Source organism: Macaca thibetana, chromosome 8 (assembly GCF_024542745.1).
Source record: "Macaca thibetana thibetana isolate TM-01 chromosome 8, ASM2454274v1, whole genome shotgun sequence".
In the NCBI taxonomy this organism is placed as follows: Eukaryota; Metazoa; Chordata; class Mammalia; order Primates; family Cercopithecidae; genus Macaca; species Macaca thibetana.
In genome coordinates this window covers 13179600-13196589 of record NC_065585.1, presented here as the reverse complement: position 1 = coordinate 13196589, position 16990 = coordinate 13179600, and the positions used below count along the sequence as shown (strand labels likewise).

Here is a 16990-nt window from a genome sequence, read left to right as displayed (position 1 = left end):
TGTGTCTGAATTCTATTTTCCCAAAGTTACCCCACTTGAGCCTTCCTATTTCATATTTTTCTAATGTATCATAATCAGAGTTCTGAATGCTACATGCTGTAGGAGGAGAATAGTGGATAACTTTCTCCTTTATATGCTGGAATTAATTTATTTTTACTGATAATAGTATTTATTGAATATTTCCTAGATGACAAATACTGCAAAGGCACTAGACATACAATTGGAGAAAAGAACTGCAATATAGAATTAAATTTAAAGGAATAATTTATATTGCTTAGACGTGCCAGTTGTTGGAGACTTTCTGTGATATGCTCATCCCCCTCTTTTTTTTTGCTTTTGGGAAAGAGGAATTTGGGATGAGGTCACAAATATGTTAGTTTTAGGACCTAAGTGAGTTTGTTGGAAGGGATCAGAAGCTAGGATGAGGAGGAACTGAAAGAATGCCTTAAGGAAAGGGGGTATATGTAGGCTTGCTTTCTTATTTAACCTGTATGAAAAACCTACTTTTATGAAGCCAGCAATATAAGTACTTTAATAGTATCTTATTTAAGCTAGTTGGCTTTGCTAGCAGAACTTGATATGGATATTATCAAGTTCTTGATAGCTTTATATTTGATGTCAGTGACAAGTTAGATAAGTTCCAGTACTTTTGTGCCCTCTGCTAATTAATTAGAAGTAAAGTGAACTAGGCACTTCCTCAACAGCAGGTAAGAGGATCTCGAGTCAGAAAGATCGACCAGAAAGTAGTCTGATACAACATGAAGGACTATGTTCAGGTACCTGCAGCTGAACTCGAAAAGCCTTATGAATTTACTTCAACAAGGGAGTCAACTACATTTCTATACTTGAGTAGGTCCAGTGATTTTATTTTACTTGTGATATTTATAAGTAGAGTATTCTTATTTATTTAAAAGTCTATACAGTAATTTCTTTTGTGCTTATTATTGCCAATTATTTAAACCTTATATTGTCTTTGATATAATTTTATAAAAACCTGAAATTGTAAATTAAAAATTTCAATCTATATGCCTTCTTTATAGTGGGTAGTTTTTTATTTTTGGTAAGTGGTCAAAAAGATGTTTTTGTTTTGTGTTGACCTTCCCGAGAAACTCACGGTGATCATTTATTTCCCTATGTGACAATGCATCCCTCATCTGTTAGGCACATACATTTCTGCAATTATTTTCATTGGTCATGATTTATAGAAAGCTAAAATATTTAAAATAATTTAGAAATTTGCTGGTACTTGAGTTTAGTGTGGCAGTTACTCTTTGAAGTCATCAGGTCTGGGTTGGAATTGCAGTTCCTCAGATCCTCCCCAGCTGGGTGTTACTGGACAAAATTGGCCTTTCTAAGCTGGTCTGCTCATTTATCCAATGGAGATGATCATGACCCTCAGAGAGTTGCTAAAGGAGTGAGTGAATAATGGTGTAACATCCTTAGTACAGTGCTGCACATGTCATCTTCAGAAAGTGGTAATTGTCCCTCCTGCTACTGATGTAGTTACGGTTGTGAACCATATGTAAAATTTGTGATTTTTCAATTATGGGTTTACAACAAAGGTTTTTATGCTATTGGGAATCCTATCTTAAGGGCCCTTGATCATCATCTGCTTACCCTGATTATAATACTCTTCTTACTGCATTACTAATAATAGTTACCATTTTATTGAGTGTTTGCTTAATAAGAGCTTTATATACAATTTTATTTAATTCTCATTATTATGAAGAAGGCATTATTACATCTGTTTTTACTGATGGGGAAACTTGAGTGTAGTAAGACAACCCACCCAGCCCAGCTGGACAGAGGAAGACTGATTCGCTTCAGATCTATCTGTTCCAAACCCATGTTCTTTAACCCGTGGCTGTCCACTGGACACTTCACCATTTGCTTATCTGTCTCTCCTGATAAACCTAAGCTTCCCAAAAGTGGGAACTGGACATTGTTTGCATTCCAAGGTTACATTTATATTTCAAGCTTTTTTAAACTAAAAGCAGTGTATAGTGTATAACATCAGAAATGTGAAATTTAATAGCTTATTAAGAATCTTTCTTATTGAAAATAACAACATTTCCCATTCTGATAGAAAACTTGAAGCATTAGGACTTGTTTTTTAGACGTATGGCCAGTTTCTGCCATGCTAACAATTTGAATTTACTATATTTGGCTTTGCATTAGTGTTCACTAAGTACTCACTTAATCTTCTTTTCAGGTTATAAGCTTCTTTCATCATTGCAATAAAGGACCTGGCTCAGTGCTTGTGTGCTTAATACATATTTGGTTTTAATTTATTTCAGTGTCAGTATTAATGTTGATCTGAAGTATTTTTAGATTATTTCAGTTGTTTGGAATTCATCAGTGAGCAAAACAATGATCCCTGCCTTCATCTGAGTTTATGTCCTGGTGAGGGTGCACAGATGAGGACCAGTAACCACAATAGAAAGTTTATTTAATGTGTTAGGTGATAAGTGCTATGGGAAAAAGAAGGTAGGGTGGTCAGAGAGGCTTAGATGAAGAATTGAAGAAGGTGACAGAATTATTACAGCTGTTAGTAGATACTTGGGCATGCCCCAGGCAGAGGGAACAGTGAGAGCTAAGATCCAAAGGAGGGGGCCTAGCTAGGTAGAATTAGCAGGGAGACCACTGTGGCTGGCGTAGAGTGGATTGCGACAGGTGGGTGGGAGTATGACGGAGTTGTGGGAAGATGACATCAGAAAGGAGGTAAAGGGGGCATGGACATTGTTTTCACTTTGTCAGATGAATTTGGCAGGACGTGTATGCATGTTAAACAAAAATTCTTAGAAGCTGCATGTCTTTGGAGTAAGGATAAGAAATTTAACTTACTCTTTTCTTAATCCCTGATTACATTTGTATATCTTTATTTGTGGCAGTTTGAATTTTGTATTTTATATAGCCCATTAATATTCATAAACTTGAATTTCCAGGTCAGTTTACAATATTAATAATCTCTGTATTTCTTGATTTTTTTTTTTTTTTATACAGGAGTATGCTGTTGCTGTTCCGCTTTGCGTCCTCGCTACAAACGCCTGGTGGACAACATATTCCCTGAAGATCCAAAAGTAATTTGATCTACATCTACTGATCCTTCTCTTTGCTGACCCATTCTGCCCCCCGCTGACCTCCCTAAGGTTTCCCTAATTTCATTTCTCTACTTTTACCCCTACATCTCATCATTTGTACTACTTTTTTTGTACTTTTCCTTTTTTTAACTCTTAAATGACTCATGCTTGCTTGTCTAGTTTTCAGATCCTTTTAGTAGATTAGGCAGAAATCTGGAAAAAGGGACAGTTGATGTTCTTTTATAGTTTATGTAGTGTCTAATTTAAGTAACACTGTCTCATTAATTTATGTTCATTAATTTATGAACCAGTACCAGATTAAACTAAGTGCTCATGATACCACTGTGAACAGAGAGAAGGTTTTCTACTCTCATTATGCACATATATAAGTAAATTGGTAATTACAATTTGTTGTGAAAAAATGTTGTACTAGGCTAATGAAGTATGGGCTGCTACTGGAGTAAATAGGAGTGATACCCAATTTGGGTTGAGAAGAAAGCCTGGAGGAGATAAAATCTAAGCTAAGATCCAAAGAATAAATACAGATTGACCTCACAGTTTTTAGAAGAGAACTGAGAGGTAAAGAAAGATGGTTTCAGGCAGAGTTTTTCTTTTTGCTTAAATACTATTTAATTTTTTAATAACAATTATTTTATTTGTGAAGATTACTGGTTTCAAAGCAACTGGTTGGGGTGATTTTGTTTCACATTGCCTCAACCTTTCTAAGACTTCTGTAGTCTCATGTTAAATGAATATGAACAAAAAAAGTTACATGGCTTTTGACTTCCAAAATTTGCTTTATTTTAAAATGTAACAACCTGTATAAAACTTTTGGTTATCTTAACATTAACTTAATGTTGATGTATCTTATTTTTAACCAAATCTGTTTAAACCTTCAGTTATGTAGAGGAGGTTAATCAATTAAATATTATTGGCTGCCAGATATCCTGGATAATTTGTGACATATTAAAAATCCTAAGATACAGTACCTGCCTTTAAGGACCTTTCCATGCAGTAACTGACATAAAGCAGAAACATACTAAATATGAAATTACAATGCATAAATCGTCAGTAAAATGCTGAGTAAATCAGGTGGAAAGTTTTTGCCTCTAAAGCAAGTCGGTATCACTGTGAGTTGGGAACCTCCAGGAAGCATTCACAGAGGAAATGAGATTTACTGAGCTTTGAAGGATGTATACCATCTGGAGAGGTAGACAAGATTAGTCTCTTTATTGCAAGTGAGGGGAAAGAGAAAAGACATGGGAAAGCAAGACATATATTTGAAGCCTAGAGCAAGTTATCCATCAGACTTCAAGCAAAGGTTTATATAACCTAATTTTAGAGTGTAAGGGTGGTAATCGTGTTGACCATGATTTCTCATTTGAAATTTCAAATGTTATCAGTTAGTACGCTGAATATCCAAATAATTATTTTCCTGAGAAGTCTAGGACATATGGTTACTGAAGGTAAGGTGGAGGCCAGATTTTAGAGGATTGTGAATGACAAGCAAGGCCTCTCTTTAGTCACTTTAACTCGTAGGCAGTGAGGGAGCTTTGTACACTTGATCATTGAAATGACCACAGGTAAATTAGAGAAAGAATCCTTGTTTTTGGCAAGGATTTGTATAAGATTTATTTAAATAGCAGTCTTTAAAGTTAGATTTTTTAAAAGGAAAAGATCTGCATGAACCTTGAATACATATGGCAAACATTACTCAATTTGCCATATTTCTTATTTTTAATTTATTAAAACAAACATCTCGTGATATGTCCATAATGGGTCAGACAGTAGGTACCCAAACGCAGAAGCAAACATGTCATAGTCCCTGCCTTGAAAGAGAAATCTAGTAAGGGGGACAGATAAACAATTTCTTAAAATTAGTAGCCAGATGATCCTGGGCAAGTCCCTTGATTTCTCATCATGTAATGGAAGTAATAAATAGTAGCAGTCTCATAATGTTCTCATGAAGACTAAATGAGTTAATGCAACTCTTTGCTCACTGTTGCTTTCCTAATGTCTATCATAGTGCCTGGCACATTGTTGGCATTCATTTGTTTAATGAATGAAAAGATCTGATAAAATATAATAGTGGAGATAAGTACTGTGAGCTAAAAGAACATATAGTTGGAACATCTCACCCAAACTTGAAGCGGGGGTTGTTGGGAGGGCGCAGCACATTTTTGGAGGAAGCTAAGACCTAAAGGATGAGTAGGAATTATCCATGTGAACTGGAGAAGGGTTCCTGGGCAAAGAGATGAGTTGAGTGAAAGAAATCTTGCACAAAAGATATGATTTGTAAACTGTGTGATTCTATTTATGTCCGATGCATGCTGATTCATAGTGATAAAAAGCAGAGCAATGGTTGCCGGAAGAGGGAGAAGTGGCCTGCAGAGGACATGGGGAATCTTTTGTAAATGATGAAAATGTTCTGTACATATTGAACATCCCTAATCCAAAAATCTGAAATCTGAAATGCTCCGAAATCCAAAACTTTTTGAGCACTGACATGATACTCAAAGGAAATGCTCACTGGAGCATTTTGGATTTTGAATTTTTGAATTAGGGTTATCTAAGTGGTTAAGTATCTGCAAATATTTCAAAATCTGAAAAAATAGCCAAAGTTGAAAGCACCTCTGATCCCAAGCATTTTGGGTGAGGTATCCCCGTATCTTATTTTTAGCAGTGTCTTCACAGATATATACAACTGTCACATTTCTGATTATATACTGTAAGTCAATGCAGTTATTTATATATGGATTATCACTCAATGAAATTAGTAAGGGATTAAAAATATAGGAGAGACACAATTGTATTTAAATGATGATGTGGAGGAACTGATACAGAGGGAGAGGTCGAAGAACTAGGAATAAGAGAGGCTAACTGATAGAGCCAGATCATGGAACTGTGTGTGGAAGACAGCTAGAGCAGAGGCAAACCAATTCCTCATAGACAGGAAAACTAGATTCCTTCACTTTGCCTAGGGCAGGGTTTCTCAACTTAGGCTTCAGTTGACATTTTGGTCTAGATAATTACTTTTGGGGGCTATTTTGTGCATTGTGAGATATTTGGAAACATCCCTGGCCTCTACCTACTAGATCCCAGTACCCACCTTCACCTATCTATGACAACCCATAATGCCTTTAGACATTGCCCTGGAGGGGCTCAGTTACCCCTGGTTAAGATCTACTGGCCTAGCAGGCATTGAGAAAGCAGGGATGTTTTGCCAGTAAATACTAATCTGATGGCTTCCACCTTCTCCGAGAAAGAGAAGAGCTCATTTGCTGTCTGAGAGAGGAGAGAGGCACAAAGTAGCAAGTTTGAGGAAAACGGAGTAGGTGCAGAATATGAGGTGGTGACTCAACTAGGAAAACAGCAAAATAGCCAAAGAACATAGAGGGACCAGTTGAAGGTGAAAACACACATCTACATGATTTTTGTTGTAGATTCTAACATAGTTTTCCCTTTTTCTCTTCTCACCTATTCCAATATTCCTAAGCAACACTTACTTGGGTTATATATGGCCAAGAAACTTAGGTGGTAATTGGAGAGAATGTATGCACCTGTTGCACATCATCTTTTAAAAGGCAGCAACAAATGACCATTTTAGAATCCCATATCAGGGACCTGTTGTTGCTTTTTAAATATGTTGAACAAGTATAGATTATACAGCTCTGAATACCTTCTCGTTTATTAATTACAACAAAAACTTATAATGATATCACTGACTTCTGAATCATTAAAAAAGCCATATGTTGACTATCATGTAAGTAAATGAGTAAAACAAGCTTAATAAACATTTCACATTTTTAAACTGAAACAAATTTTGTTTGAAATCTTTTTACATCTATATCCCATTCCCTATATACTACAGATAATTGAGCTATGTCTCTATAAAGGAAGATGTTAAGAGTCTGATTTACTGTTTGTGCTTTGTGTAAATGGGGCATTTTAAAAAATGTTTTGAAAGTTCTATGTATCCATCATGGTGAATATTAGCGCTAAGGAGGTTATGTACAGAAGGGTTATTCATAAATATCATTTAATCCCCAATCCAAAAAGGGAAAATGTAAAGCAGGCAACACTTAAAAATATGATAAGCATGAAAATATAATCTATCTTGTTATTATTTTTAGGATGGCCTTGTGAAAGCTGATATGGAGAAATTGACATTTTATGCAGTATCTGCTCCAGAGAAACTGGATCGAATTGGTTCTTACCTGGCAGAAAGGTTGAGCAGGGATGTTGTCAGACATCGTTCTGGGTAAGGAAACTAATGGCTGCTAAAATAGTATCTTTGGAAAATTCTTTCTAGACTTTTAAATCATTCTATAGATTATTTTGCCATTTAGTGCAACAAAGATAATATATAGAGGATAAAACATGTAGTATTATACAAAGAAATGTATAATACTCTGATAGATGCTGTGGCTTTTATTACTTTCCTGGTGGTCAGGTTTTGTGAGTAGACTATGTTAGTTTACTGAGTTACCTTTAGCTTGTGACTATTGATTTTTGAGACTTTTCTAATGGGAAATAGTAGAAATTGACTCACTTAGTCTATCAGTGCAATACTGTAATTTTAAAATCAATCTCTAAATTGAAAACAAACAGAAAGATCCTGTTAACCAGATGATTTTTTTTTTCCGCACAGCTTCAGTTTTACCTCTCAGAGGAGTAATAAGAAAGAACCGTGTTAGGCTTAGATATCAAGACCCAGGAAATTCAAGCATGCTGATTTGGCACTGTGCTAGCTACACTCCTACTGATAAATAGAAGTCTACCGTCCTACTATACTCTCTGTGCTCGCACAAGAATAACTTTGCAATTTGGATTATAAATACTTTCTCATTCTGTCATTTTATGATCCAAGTTTTCAGGAGTATTCTGTTCTCCAAGTGATATATTAGCTTTCTGTACCTTTGCATTGTTACCACTTAGAATATTTTAGTAAGTCATGGCACACATAGCTTTATGGTTGATTGTTGAAGGAAAAGTGTCTAAAGACTGAATTTTAATTATTGTTTAGATTTACCCTTTAAAAATTGATACATGATATTTTACATATTTATGGAGTACATGTGAGTATTTGTCACATGTACAGAATGTGTAAAGATCAAGTCAGGGTATTTGGGCTATCCATCACCTCAATTTATCATTTCTGTGTGTTGGGAACATTTCAAGTCCTTTTCTAGCTACTCTGAGATATACAGTACACTGTTGCTAACTTTAGTCACCCTACTGTGCTACCGATTATTAGAACTACTACTTTTATCTGATTTTGTAAGTTTGTATTCATTAATCAAACTCTCTTCATCCCTCCACACCCCGGCCCCCCCAGCCCCACTTACATGCCCTTCCTAGCCTCTGGTGTCTGTCTGAATTTTAAGTACAAGATGTAAAATCTGATGAATTGTAAAGTAATATTTATGAGATTTTAAAAATAATGTTCTGTTGCTGGTAGTGTTTTATCTACTCACATTTAGACATCTAAGTAGATTATATTGGAAATTGTCACATTACCGTAATATTATTATTTTGGGTCAGATACAAGTAAATATGGTTAAAAGTCTGGAAAATAGAAAATGTCCATATTTACAAAGAAAAATATACACAAAGTTAATGTTAAAGAAGCTCAGATAATTAAGGAGAAAATGGAGGAATACAGTGTATATTTTCTGTATACTTTGATAGAAGGATTATTTTATAACCAAGATATTAGTGCTGTGTGAGAATTAAGATTTTACTTAGGAGTTACTAAATTTGCATTTCTTTCTTCAGTGTATTTCAATAGAATTATTTCAGTTCTTCCAATGGAAAGCACTTAGGAGAATTAAGAGGTAGAAATGCTTTGACGTTCTTTTTCTCCTACATGTAGGTATGTTTTGATAGCTATGGAGGCACTGGACCAACTTCTCATGGCTTGCCATTCTCAAAGCATTAAGCCATTTGTAGAAAGCTTTCTTCATATGGTGGCAAAGCTGCTGGAATCGGGGGAACCAAAGCTTCAAGTTCTTGGAACGAATTCTGTGAGTAAAACTATTCTGTTGCTAAATTTATGCTTAATTAGCATATCTAGAATTAATTGCTTCTTAGAATGACTTTACCTGGTAAAGACGAATTCCCTGAATAGGGCATTTGAACAGTCAACACAAATTAAGATAATTAGAATACTTTGCCTCTCACTCTTTCTGCTGTTTCTTGTGAAATCTGTGGTATTAACTAATCATAATAGAATATCTGCCTGTAAATGAATGCATACCTGTCATTTTTATTTTCTCTTGGTCTTTTATTGCAACACTAACTTTGTGTCCTACATTCCTTTTGAGTTTCATGCCTTTTCATTAATTAAGGTTGTTTACATTTTTATGGCTAGTATGAATAATGCTGCTATGAAGATTTGTGTACCGTTTTTTGTGTGGATGTGTGTTTTTCATTCTCTTGGATATATACTTAGTAGTGTAATTGCTGGGTCATGTAGTAACTGTATTTAACTGTTTTCCAAAGTGGTTGCATTATTTTATATTCCCACCACCAACGTGAGCGTTGTTTCTCCACATCCTCATCAGTACTTGTTATTGTCTATCTTTTTTTATTTTAACCATCCTAGAGGGTCTGAAGTGGTATCTCATTGTGGTTTTGATTTTCATTTCCCTAATGACTAATGGTAAAACTTTGCATGTGCTCATTGACTCTTGGGTATATTTTCTTTGGAGAAATGTCTATTCAAATCCTTTCCCTCCTTTTTTCAATCGTCTTTTTATTGTTGAGTTGTAAAAGTTCTTTATATATTCTTGGTAAGAGTTATTTATCAGATACATAATTTGCAGATACCTTCTCCAATTCTATGGTTTTCTCTTTTCACTTTCTTCATGGTATGCTTTGAGTCACTAAAGTTTTGATTTTGATGAAGTCCAATTGCTTTTTTTTTTCCTTTTGTTGTTGGTGTGCATGGGTGTGTATGTGTGTTGGGGGGGTGGTGGACAGGTATGCTTTCAGTTTCATATCTAAGAAACTATTGCCTAATCCAAAATCACAAAGGTTTACTCCTATAGTTTCTTCTAAAGAGTTTTACAGTTTAGGTTTGTATTTAATAATCCATTTTGAGTTAGCTTTTGTATGTGCTATGAATTCAGCATTCAGCTTTATCCACATTTTGCATGTGGATATTTAACTATGCCATTACTGTCCGTTGAAAAGGCTATTCTTTTCCTTTGAATGGTCTTGAATGGTCTTTGAATGGTCTTAAAAATAAATTTACCATAGAAGTTAAGGTTTGTATGTTTATTCTTTTTTAGACTGCTTCTGAACTATTTCTGCTCGCCACATTCATTTTCTTCCATCTTGAACTATTGTTCCTTAAAATAAGTTTGGGGAAAGCATACCTACTTTAAAAAGAAAATACAGTGGTAATATTTATTCTCTTGTCTTTAGTTTCATTGTATCACCTTCAGTCTTTCAGTTCCAACTTCTTCTCTGAGAAGCTTTAAGGCGTTCAACCTACATGAATACTGTATGTTTCCATTCAGAGTTTTAATTAAAAAAATAACAGAATCATATATTACCTGCTATTGTTTATGGATAATTATTTTCTGGTATAGGACAGGAAGAGGAAGTATACGAGGTGCTGACAGTACGGATTCCAGAGTCTGACCACCCCAGTTTGAACTACGCCTGTACCGCTTTCTAACTGTATACCTTGAGCAAGTTATTTACTCTCTCTTTACCTCAGTTTTTCATCTGTGAAATGAGGATAATGAGAATACCAATCTCACAGGATTGTTGTGTGACATGAGTTGATATATATGAAGCTCTTGGAAGAGTGCATAGCACTGTTAGTTATTACTGGTAGCAAGAGCATTAAATGAGCCCTAATTCAAAACTCTTAATATGATTTTTTTCACTTACTTCAGCAGGAATATATTGGGTATTTCCAAATGCATTTAGATGATGTGACAAGCTTAGTTTCAGGCAAGGGAGCTACTTAGGCTTCTCCTGTTTTGTTTACATTAGGTGAGGAACGTTTTGGGGAAGTGGCTTACTAGCTAGGGGGAGAATTTTAGTATACATTTCCAGAAGTGTCTTTACTTTCACCCAGCAATGCCATTAGATTGTTTTAATGAGTCGTTTGGGCAAAAAACCAAATTCCCCAGTTACTTACCTTAATTTGAGTGAATTTTATTAAATGAAATGCCATATTATCTTGACCAACATTAATTACCTAGTATTTACTGCTGGTCTGATTTTCTTAGTGGTGCTGAGTGCCTTATGTTGTCGAGCACGACCAGTACTAATTTAAAATTTATTAATGGTCTTCCTACAGTTTAATTTGTTGACATTTTCCTCTTCATGCTAATGCCAACTCAATATGACAGTAATAGATGCAATGTATTTCGGTTCTCCTTTGTTTCAAAAACTGTGCTAGATACTTTTTGTTTTTACCTCTTTTTTTATTGTAAACTGTTTCAAATATAGAAAAGTGTGGAGCATAATATAGTATAGCTGTATACCTACTGATTCAAGAAAGAAAAATGTTAAATAATATCAATGAATAACATATAATTTTGTTATAAATAATAATATTGGTAATACATGTTAATGGCATGCAACATTGGTTCATGTTTTTAAAGAAATAATATAGTATATGCTAGATATTTTACCTATATTAATTATATCATGATTCTCGAAAACCCTTCAAACTTAGAAATACTATTTTCATTTTATAGATGAGGGATTACAGCTAAGTAACTTGTCCAAAGACACAGTGAAGTAATGCTGTATATAATAGGGGGATTCAATCTTAGGCCTTTCTTACTTCAAAGCTTGTGTTCTTTGTGCAATGATAAATACATTGTCATTATTATGGATTAAGATTTAGGGAAAGCATAGATTACGTTTCTTCTTTTTTCTTCCTCTTGTTTTCTAAAAGTTTATTATTAAAAAGTTTCTTTTGGATTGGGTGCAGTGGTTCATGCCTTTAATCTGGGTGCTTTGAGAAGCCAAGGCAGGAGGATCATTTGAGGCCAGGAGTTCAAGAGCAGCCTGGGCAACACAGCGAAACCCCCATTGTTACAAAAATAAAATTAAATCAAAAAATTAGACAGGTTTGGTGGTGCATGCCTGTAGTCCTGACGCCGTGGGAGGCTGAGGTGGGAGGATTACTTGAGCCTAGGAATTCGAGGCTCACCACTGCACTGCAGCCTGGGCAACAGAGCAAGACCCTATCTCAAGAAAAGAAAGTTTCTTCTGTATTAATGTCATATTTGATATTTTGTTTGTTTCTTATTTTTATATTGCTTGTTAATATGACGGTGTATGAAATTAAATGTATTTGGTCCACACTTTCAAGAAGGTAATATATATTGTTTATATTATTTGTGTTTTTTAGTTTGTCAAATTTGCAAATATTGAAGAAGACACACCTTCCTATCACAGACGTTATGACTTTTTTGTGTCTCGATTCAGTGCCATGTGTCATTCCTGTCATAGTGATCCAGAAATACGAACAGAGTATGTATTATTTTACTTTATGATCTATAGTAAGTAATTTAGAGATGAATATTATGTTTATATGTTACATAATGATTACCAGAGGAAACAAGAATATGGCTGAAATATGGCTTTCCATTGCTGTTAGAAGCTATAATTACTGACTGAAGTAGCAAAATGAGAATGGCTTTCCAGCTCACTAAAATGCAGTCTTTACTGTTGCCTAGAATGTCTCCTCATGCTCTGCTTACTCTGTCAGATCCTGTCCTTCTATCGTTTCTTCCTGCTTGCGCTCTAATCCTGCCACGTGGATCTCCTTGCCATTTCTTGAACACTTAAGTCACACTTCTCCTCAAGCCCTTTGGACACATTGGTCTTGGTGCAAAAAACAATTCTCTAGTGCCCACATGGCTTGTTACCTCACTTTGTTCAGATTTCTGCTCAAATGACACCTTATCACAAGAACCCTCTCCAGCCACCCTTTATTAATGTCACCCTTCTTATTCCATCCCTAGTTATCTTTATCTTTTTATCATGTATCTCTTTGTTTCTTGCTCCTCTATGGAATATAAATTCCAGGAGGGTGAGGACTTTGGTTTGAGGACTGCAGTATTGCCAGTACTTTGAATAGGGCCTGGTACATAGTAGGCTCTCAGTTAGTACTTTTTGAGTGAATAAGTAGATCAATGGAATGAATGTATATTACTGAATCACTATCCATCTGAGGTTGTCATGACAACTATCTTGGACATTTTTAAACATTTCTTCTAGATGTATCCTACTAAAAATCTGGAGTCAAATATTTTATAAACTCAATCTGTAGGTGGATAGAATGAGAAATACAGAAATGAGAAACTTTAAAGTTAAGAATTAAAGTCAAAATGACTTTGGGAAACATAGAAAGTAATTTGAGCATTACTATCTTACATCTAAAAACCAAGAAATCTGCCAGGATTTAAAGTTACTGTGGGCAGTTGATAATCAAGATATAGAATGCTTTATAATTTTTACTTTTATTTTAAAATAAATAAAGGAATGTACAGAAATATAACTAGCTTTTAGTTAAAGCATACAAGCTACAGTGCTGGTTTACGTGAAACAAAAATAAGTATAAATGTTATTTTAACTTGGAGAAAGAAAGTTTAAAGGTGATTAAATAGTTATTTTCAGGTATAAAATTTATTTTTGTCTGTGATGCTGCTGGTATAATTTTTGCTCAGTAGAGTATAGGCCATTTAGAGTCCTGCTATTATTCCTTTATTACGAAGTGTACAGCCTTCTCAGAGGTGAAAAATACTATAATTACCTCATAAGAATTAGTTTTCTGTTTGTCTCCATCACCAGGAAAATTCTTTTTTCTCTCTCTCAAGGATATTTTTTAAATGTTTATGAGACTGTTCTCTCTCTTGAGAGGCTGATAATAAGTTTTTAATGGAGCAAAAAGATACAAAGATTAGCTAAAGAAAATGGCAATTTTTTCAAGATTTTAACATTTTTGCTTTCTTTCAAAATATAGAAAATATCTGGAATGTGGTATGTTTTTTCTAAATATTTATCATTCCTTAGTGAAATATCTTGTCTTTTGAATATATTTTTACCTGTTTTTCATTACTGCTTCCAAGAAAAACTTTGAAATTTTCTATAAACCAATGAAAGGACTTACAGTACATTTTGCTAATTCTGTGTCTTTCCAATATTATATCATATTTGAAGTTCCATAATACCCACATTTTATTTGAATTCCTGTAAAACAAATGAGTAAACTAAAATGCTATTTAATATAAAATACTTAGTTTGATAATTTTTGCTTTACCTTAAATAAAAGCCCTTTTGATTTTCTTTAAGTATATTTATATTCTGAATTCTAACTTAGATAAATCATTAGTCCCTTTATTTTTTTTACCAAGCTCTTATCAAGTAGAACTCCAGGGGACATGGACAGTAGGAGATGGAGCTGGTAAATATTAGGATTTTCTTATTTTCCTTGAAGAACTGGTTCCCACTTGTAGCATCACAATCTTAATCTCTAACTCTGATTTTCTAAAGAAACTTCAGCTGTGGTAGAAATTACCACCACCACCACCATCATTGTCATCATCCTCATCATGGTTAGCAGCAAACAGGAACAGCTAACACTGAGTGCTTACTGTGTGCCAATTATTGTTTAACCACTTTATATGAATTAACTCATTTAAATTACTCAACATTTCTATGCTGTAGATGTGACAGTTGTTCTATTTTACTGATGGGGAAACTGTAGAATTCCTTTTGGGGGATCATGGCTAGAATGTGCTGATTAGTCTAGATGTTAGATCTGGATAGGATGAAGCTGTGTAGCTATAGTAGCTATTGGTAGTTACCACCGACACCACCCTTTAACCTTGAACAAGGGCACCACTATCTGCTGCTGCACCATTTAGGCTGCTGTCTCACAAGGCATGATACAAGTTTCATCTTGTTTGTTCATGTGCTCCATGCCACCTTGTGCTTGGCCTTCTCATCACCCAAGGTGTAGCAGCAGGTACGTAAAGCAGGCACCTTTTGTAGCAGTGTTAGCCTTGCCCACTGTAATAGCTGCACGAGAATCTCTCTCATAGATCTTCTTTATGTTTTAAAAAGTAGCGTGTATAGACACAGCTTTGAAATAGGCAAAATGTGCCTTTGTGTCTTCTAATTCATTTTTCTCACCTGTTCAGTATCATATTACTGCCACCTCCCATTCTCCATCTGCTACTCTTGAATGCTTGCATTATTTTGCCATGGGGATGTAAAGCAATGTCACCTCCCTCCCCATATCTTCTATTCTTTAAACCTATTTACTGTTTTTGGAAGACAATGCTAGGTAAACTGAATAAACATCTAATTGGTGAGTATTTTAGACAGCAGAAAGAAAGGAAGTAAATAGCCATCATATTTGACCAGAAGGAAAATGTTTTGAGACTAATTGGGCCACCAAGTTAGCTCTGCTTGAGACTTTGTTCTGTTGCAGTTTTTAGAAACTGTTTACAAGTCACTTTTCTTCTCATTCTTGAACCTGTAGATTTTTATTTTCTTTTGCTTTTTTGAAGAAGTATAAGGAAGAGCTTGACGAGGTTTGGTGATGTGATCTGGGATGGGAGGATAAGGCAGCATTCTCTCACTACTCTATTGATACATTTTAAGTCACATCCGATTATTATATGATAATGTATATGTGTTTATAGACACATTTGTATATATATGGCTGAGGTTATCTGTGCTCCATTTCGATAGTTCTTATTTGTAATACCTTTTAAAAGAACCAGCTTAGTCTTCTGTCTAGGTGGACTAAGGGAGTTGAAGGGCTGTTAGGGAGGAACAGTGAGAAGTCTGAAGAAGCATGAAGGGTGTTCAGAACAGGGAAATCCTGTTTTCACTCAGCTCTTAAGACTTCTAGGTAAGAAATGGAGTATCATTATCATTTTAAGAAAATCTATGTTGTTGATTTTTTTAAATAGAAAAATAGATATTTCTGTATTTTAGAGTCCTTTTAACTTTTTAAATGCTGATTTTAAGAACATGATATTTAAAGTAAGCCTTTTTGGGGCATATCTCTGTGTCTTGAGATTTACTTTCTTAGACTTGTGTGTTATTTTAAGATATTTTATTGATAAGATAACAGTATTTACTTGATATCCATTCTCTTAGGCAAACAGACTTATTCAAATAATTTTTTTATGGCTCATTTTCTTCCTTTTTTTTTTTTTTTTTTTTAATAGGATACGAATTGCTGGAATTAGAGGTATTCAAGGTGTGGTTCGCAAAACAGTTAACGATGAACTTCGGGCCACCATTTGGGAACCTCAGCATATGGATAAGATTGTTCCATCCCTTCTGTTTAACATGCAAAAGATAGAAGAAGTTGACAGGTATTTAAAAAGATACTAATGTTGAGACTGTGTTACTTTTATGTATATGTATGTGTGTTTGCTAGGATAAGAATGTTTTGTCTTTAGTACTGTGTAAGTAGTCTCATAAAGTTAAATGAGTTTAAAAATATGTACCTTTCTGAAAAAATTTTTAGTCTGTGGTGATCACATTAGGCTTATAGTAGACTACAGAATATTACTCATACACTTAAGCCTTTCTTTTAGAATAAGTTTACAGTTTATTTGCCACTAGTTATTGAATATTCAAATTGCCGTTTTAATGAATACTACTTAAAGTTACAAATGTGAGAAACAGAAATTATAACTTTACTTTTGTTAATCTAAAAGATCCAGCATACTTTTGCACAGGGAGTTAGAACTAACGAAAATAATAATGATAATGATAATAATAGCTACCTACACTGTATTTTATTTTTTCAACAAAATAGTTAGACACTGTTCATATTTGATTTGTCCTAAGATATTTTGAAATTGAATATTGTTTTGGGATTTATGCTCTTTTTTTCTTTTTCCTCT

General features: G+C 34.4%; 1 protein-coding gene across 5 annotated transcripts in view; it reads left to right on the top strand.

The window, feature by feature from the left end:
* The window catches only part of EFR3A (EFR3 homolog A), a 101270-nt gene that overhangs the window by 29176 nt on the left and 55104 nt on the right, over window positions 1-16990 (top strand). For 4 of the 5 annotated variants that reach the window (XM_050801596.1, XM_050801599.1, XM_050801597.1 and 1 more), the window contains exons 2-6: window positions 3004-3080; window positions 7214-7341; window positions 8956-9106; window positions 12466-12587; window positions 16304-16453. In XM_050801596.1, the coding sequence (XP_050657553.1) occupies window positions 3004-3080; window positions 7214-7341; window positions 8956-9106; window positions 12466-12587; window positions 16304-16453 (628 nt within the window). Of the gene's footprint in view, window positions 1-3003; window positions 3150-7213; window positions 7342-8955; window positions 9107-12465; window positions 12588-16303; window positions 16454-16990 lie in introns of all 5 variants that reach the window. The other variant, XM_050801598.1, reaches the window with a different exon arrangement.